Source organism: Nicrophorus vespilloides, unplaced genomic scaffold (assembly GCF_001412225.1).
Source record: "Nicrophorus vespilloides isolate i.1.1-1 unplaced genomic scaffold, Nicve_v1.0, whole genome shotgun sequence".
Classification (NCBI taxonomy): Eukaryota; Metazoa; Arthropoda; class Insecta; order Coleoptera; family Silphidae; genus Nicrophorus; species Nicrophorus vespilloides.
In genome coordinates, this window is record NW_017096309.1 from 1 (window position 1) to 6,312 (window position 6,312).

The 6,312-nt window shown below is 38.6% G+C and overlaps 1 protein-coding gene across 2 annotated transcripts; it reads left to right on the top strand.

Moving 5' to 3' along the window:
• The first annotated feature begins 2,888 nt into the window (after window positions 1-2,888).
• On the top strand, window positions 2,889-6,085 carry LOC108556630. Of its 2 annotated transcripts, XM_017912814.1 has the most exons (6): window positions 2,889-3,494; window positions 3,643-3,797; window positions 3,852-4,473; window positions 4,531-4,676; window positions 5,652-5,759; window positions 5,817-6,085. In XM_017912814.1, the coding sequence occupies exons 1-6, from the start codon at window positions 3,071-3,073 to the stop codon at window positions 5,934-5,936; spliced, it is 1,575 nt and encodes a 524-aa protein (XP_017768303.1). In that variant the 5' UTR covers window positions 2,889-3,070; the 3' UTR covers window positions 5,937-6,085. The 2 variants fall into 2 exon arrangements, with proteins under 2 accessions (XP_017768303.1, XP_017768302.1); XM_017912813.1 differs by lacking the exons at window positions 5,652-5,759; window positions 5,817-6,085 and adding an exon at window positions 4,842-5,163 and having other exon boundaries at window positions 2,891-3,494; window positions 4,531-4,784.
• Window positions 6,086-6,312: the final 227 nt, after the last annotated feature.

Here is a 6,312-nt window from a genome sequence, read left to right on the forward strand (position 1 = left end):
AAATTATTATTAATTTATTTGATTTTGTTGAATTAATCGTAATAAACCTTAACATTATGAAACAATCTCAAATACAATTAGATTATTAAGTGTTATTATTTATTATTAATAACAATTTAAAAGTCACTGCGCTCCGGAATAATTTAAATATGTTATTGTAGACATTTTCGATATAGTCCAGATTCTGATACAGTCGGGATTATGGTTGTCAAGATTCTGATACAGTCGGGCTTGTGATTGTCAAGATTCTGATACAGTCGAGATTATGATTGTCAGCATTCTGATATAGTCGGGATTATGATTGTCAGGATTCTGATACAATACGGCATATGGTTGTCAAAATACTGATATAGTCGGCATATGGTTATCAAGATTCTGATACAGTCGGGATTATGGTTGTCGAGATTCTGATACAGTTAAAAGTTGGGAATTTGATTGACGGTATTTCGGTTGTCGGGCTTGCGATTGCCACCGAATTGACATACGTCACTATAAATCGAATTCTGTAACTAAATCTTCTAGGTTTTCATTTTAGTATTTTATATTATTTACATAGAAGTCTTTACACCTCCCAATTATAATATCATTACTAGGTGTTAGCTGAGGAAACTGTAAATTGTGCAATTTTCAGGACTATGATTTTAAAAATTCCCTTGGACCAGAAATCATGAATATTCAAGGCTAAACCCTTTTCAGAATTCATGCCTCTCTCTCTCTTTCTATAGCAGGGTGTAGGGCATATCAGTTTCTTGGCGATCCAATGGGGTTCGGTTATAAATTTTAAAGATTTCGCCGCCGTCACTACCGCAGCAGTTCGGCTCGCGTGAATAATTAAAATGTCCGAGGTTGCATTCGTCCGCCCTCCTGGGCCCAGCCCAGTCGTAAAAGTGAGGGTTCGAGGTAAGAGAGGATCCCGATCATCGCCGACGCCCAACGCCGCCACCGTTTTCGACGACGACGACGACGACGCCTGATTACGTCACGTCTCCGTGGCAACGGGCAGCCGCGTGACGTAACGGACCGGCGCGGGGATTCCCCTTTCCCCACCCTTCGTCGAGGAGCTTTAATGGATCAGATTTTTTTTCCTGCGCTCACCCGGTTTAGAGAATCCTGCACCCCTTTTGGCTCCAAACACACACTCGACCATACAAAACCGAAATGTTAAAGAGCAGAAAAAAAAACAGACAGCAACGACAACAATAAATGACACGTACAATTAAAGTAATGCATCTCAATATGTATATGTGTGTTTGCTGAAATCTGTACTTAGTTTGATTTGAACTACATAGTTAGAAATTATCATCAACTCATGATTGTAACAAGAAACAAAACTTCAATTTTCAGGTATGAAAACATTAATTTTCAATTATTGAAACAACTGATTGAATCTGACATTTCAATGTTTAATATTTCAATTATATACTCGCATTGGTAATGATAGGTTTTCCATTTATTTCCGACTATTTATCTTTACGTTGTTGCTCGTTTTTTTAGTTTCCAGAAACTATTACATTCAATTTGCTTTTGAAAAACAGACATCGAAGAGTGGATGAGGAAAGGGCGTTTCAGTTGTAAATGGTTTTCGAGATTGTTCATTAAAACTGAAACTCCTGGAGGGCACTTCTCCAAGACCCTTCAAACGCAACCAATCCGTGCGGATAGTTTAAAGACGCGGAAGCCTCCTAGATGATACACCTAAACTTTTCCCGTTGATTAGCGCCCGTCCGAGCGGAAGGAAAAAAAGAGCGAAGAAGGCTGCGGAAAGTTGAGAAATGTTTATTTTCGCTTCTCGCAGCATTTGCAAAACTTTCCGCGCCAACTTTTATTAAAAAGAAGCCAGAACGCCTTATGTATGTGTGTGTATATGTATAGTTTAGAAATATATAGATGTATAATATGAAATGGGTGGAAAGGAAAGGAAAAAAAGTATAAGAAGTGGAGCAAGTATAAGAAGTAGAAGGCGACGTACATGGATGGAGCAGGGTGGGGCAAAAGTTTTTCCTTCGTCCTGCGCCGCCTCCGATCCTGCTGCCGCCGCCGCCGCCCGTCTAGACGCACGAAAGGGATTTTTAAATACACAAAAGAACTTCCACAATGCAAACTCGCTTCCGCTTCCGGCCCCATTTTATTTTTATATTTATTTTATTTTTTTTTTTGTCATAGATCCAATTTCTACAACAAACATTCGCGGCCGTACAGATGACGAAGAAACACGCAGATTAAAAGGAAGAAAGAAACGCCGCATTCATAAATACCACAAACGAACGTCCGTTGAAAAAAAGTAAAACATATTTTAATGATTTTCTTTATGCAATTAAACATTTTCAGATCCAAATATATTGCATTCATTTAAATTCTACATCCCTTTGATGTATAAAACTTTGTTTGTTTGTTTTGAAACAAATGCTTCAATTATTTCTGATTTAGTATACTCGATTCATGCAAAACGTAAAGATCCTTCAATTGTTTCAAACTGCAATTGTTTCTTAGTTAGAAAGTTGAAGTTTGTTTTTAAGTTTTTGACGGAAATCAAAGTTCAAATTTAGTGCGCGCTGCGATAGAAAACATGACTCCGACACGGCATGCGGGTAAAGAAAATCGCATGTAAAGTCAAGTTTAAACACGGAATAATCGCATGCACCGATAACGGATAGGGAACAAAACTGAATAAAGGAGAAGGAAGTAAATATCGCATGCTGCACCGGAATCCAAAAAAATTCGCAACACGTTGAACGCTCACGACGCATCGCCGGTTGCCGCACTCGCAAATCATCATTATCTAATTAAATTTTACGTAATTAGTCGAAGGTGCAGTCGAATTGAAAACGCTTACGTAAATCCAATCGCAATTGAATGCTCACTTTTCTCTAAACAATTGTTTTTTTTTTAATTTTGAAAGAAAGAAAATAAAGAATGTTTCCCGCCATTTGATGGAAGAAATGTCAGAGCGGCGAAAACAAACTAACCAACAAAACAAAAACAACTCGTCAACTTCACAACTTTTCACAATTTAGCAATTTTTTTTTTCGGATTACTTTTTGAAGTCGGTCTTTAAAATTTCTCGGAGTGGATGATGTCTCAGAGGACGATACACAGCTGCGTCACGAACATGAACATGGAGACGATACAGTGCGAAGCGTACGCAGGTAAATTGGGTCCTAAAATGGATAAGGGCAAGGGGGCTCCTGCGGGGCACAAGGCGCCACCTAACAGGATCATCAGGGAGTGCAGCACGCCTACTACGTATAAGACAACATCGATGGCTTCCGGTAGGATGAAGCAGGTCAGGGTGGAGACTTCTAAACCGGAGAAGCCAAAGACTGCACCGAAGATGAGGGCCAACAGCATTATCGCTCAAGGGCCCACCTGGTCGAAGATACTGAAACCGCAGGCGAGCAAGGAAAATATATGCACATTCACAAACTTCAATCCATTGCGTACCATACACTTTTTGACAAATGAGTTGGGGAGTCAGCTGAGAGAAGAATTACCACGTAAGTCTACCACTTCTTTGTCAAATCTTTTATCAAATCCAACGTGATTGATTTCTTTAAATGAATTTCAAAGTGTTTAAAGTTTAATCAGAATCAATCATTTTTATTAGTTCTTTGAAAATTGTTAAAAATAGAGAATTTTCTTTAGATAATAAGAACATACATCATATGATTATGGAAATGCAACAAGCTCTATGTAGGATACCAGAAGAAGTGACAGCGGCTTTGCAGGATTCGCGTGTAAGCGGTAAACATCGGATGGAAATGAAGCCGACGAAGTTGGGAGAGAGAGATCCCTTTCAGGTGAATATGATTATATTTTTGAGTGTAAATTGACTGTTCTTCTTTGGTTTACAGAATGTATATACCAGTGTAAAGCCTATAACCAGTTGCATTGCTACACAAACGCTGCCCACGCTGTATTTAGAGCCGGATAAGGTGCATAAACACCTGGAGAGTAGTACGGTGAAGATCGAGCATGCTTGCAACCAAATGGAAAGCATGTGCACTAAAGTCAAGGCTGAGAAGATGGAGTTGGAGTCTTTGCTGATGAGGGAAAAGGAGACCACCAAGTTGTACCAGAAGCAGTTGGAGGAGTACAAGCTGAAGTACACAACTGGAAATGCTTTGATCGAGAGTCTTCAGAAGAAAATCGATGAATACGAGAGGGAGATCAAGAAGTTGAGGCTGCAGATGGAGTCGTACCAAGGACCAACGTCGCAGGAGCTGAAATCGCTCATCAAGCAGCTGCAGGATGAGAAGAACACCGTGCTGATAGAGAGTCAGGAACTCAAGCAGAAGATCGCCCTCGCGCAAATGGATTGCGATAAGTACAGGGCGATTCTGCAGGCGAGGGACGCCCAGGTCAAGGAGATCCGCAACGAGATGACGCAGCTGCAGGAGGTCGTTAATGAGCAGCTGATGGAGCTGCAGAACAATGCGTACACCTCGGAGGCGTCCAGCTACAGCAACACAACATGTATAAATGAAGATGAAGTTTTAGTTTAACCTTATTCTATTGTAATCGCAATTGCAGGTTCTCCATCGTCGACGTGGAAGAACGAGAAGACAGAGTTGGGAGTGTGTGTTGATGGTGGCGGCGGCGGCAACAACACGTTATCCTCTATAAATAGTGCAGACTCGGTCGCACACCACAACTCTTTGTACAACAGCCCCAAGCAGATATCGCACTTAATCGAGCTGAACTCGGGCGACACAACGGCCACATCCGATCTGACGCACGAGTTTCACAACGTTAAACCCAGCGAGAAGCCGACCAAAAAACGAAACGTACGTACGAGATAATAGAATTTATCAATTAAATATACAAACATTATTGAATTGTAGGAGAAATTGAAGGTTGCTCCGCCCGTGGGAGCACAAACTTTGTCCGTGAATTTCCGCGAAAAGTTCGCCAAGATCAAGATGGATGCGCTGGGCTGCGATCCGAGGAAGGCCGAAAAGTAGATAATATAATAATTCAAAAATAAAAAGAAACGTAATCATAGTTCGGTTCGCACGAGTGATGTATTAAACACTGTAAATATCGCACAGAAAATTGCGAACAAGAACGTGATTCCCAATGCAAAATTAGTGCCATAAATAAATTTGAGAGAGAGAAAGAAAAAAGAAGAAAAAGTATCGACTTATGTTCGCAACAAAATATGAATTAATGTGATGAATCTAAATAATTATAATGATTTTGACTGATTTAAAAGAAATTTGTCATCATTTGAGACTTTGTATATTTATTTATTTGTATTATTATTATTTTTTTTTTACTTTTAATAAATATAATTTTATATATAAATGAATTATTTAGTTATTAGATAATAGTGATTAGTGTTAAGGTTTTTGGGTCGCCATGGTAACTTTTAGTATAAATAATCCTGTGAAGGTCTCCAGTTTCTTATTGAAATATCTAATTATCCTGTGTAGTTATTATAAAATTAATGAAAACTTGGAAACGCTCCTTTTCTACGACACTTTTAACAGCATACAAACGTATAACAACAGCTTTATAGTTGTGTAACAAAAGTTGTGTAACTTTTGAGTAATTAAGTAAAAATCTCATAGCAGACGAACTGTCAGTGGGCTCGTTGGAAAAGTGCAGACTCGGTCGCACACCACAACTCTTTGTACAACAGCCCCAAGCAGATATCGCACTTAATCGAGCTGAACTCGGGCGACACAACGGCCACATCCGATCTGACGCACGAGTTTCACAACGTTAAACCCAGCGAGAAGCCGACCAAAAAACGAAACGTACGTACGAGATAATAGAATTTATCAATTAAATATACAAACATTATTGAATTGTAGGAGAAATTGAAGGTTGCTCCGCCCGTGGGAGCACAAACTTTGTCCGTGAATTTCCGCGAAAAGTTCGCCAAGATCAAGATGGATGCGCTGGGCTGCGATCCGAGGAAGGCCGAAAAGTAGATAATATAATAATTAAAAATAAAAAGAAACGTAATCATAGTTCGGTTGCACGAGTGATGTATTAAACACTGTAAATTCCGAACAAGAACGTGATTCCCAATGCAAAATTAGTGCCATAAATAAATTTGAGAGAGAGAAAGAAAAAAGAAGAAAAAGTATCGACTATGTATGTTCGCAACAAAATATGAATTAATGTGATGAATCTAAATAATTATAATGATTCTGACTGATTTAAAAGAGAAATTTGTCATCATTTGAGACTTTGTATATTTATTTATTTGTATTATTATTATTTTTTTTTACTTTTAATAAATATAATTTTATATATAAATGAATTATTTAGTTATTAGATAATAGTGATTAGTGTTAAGGTTTT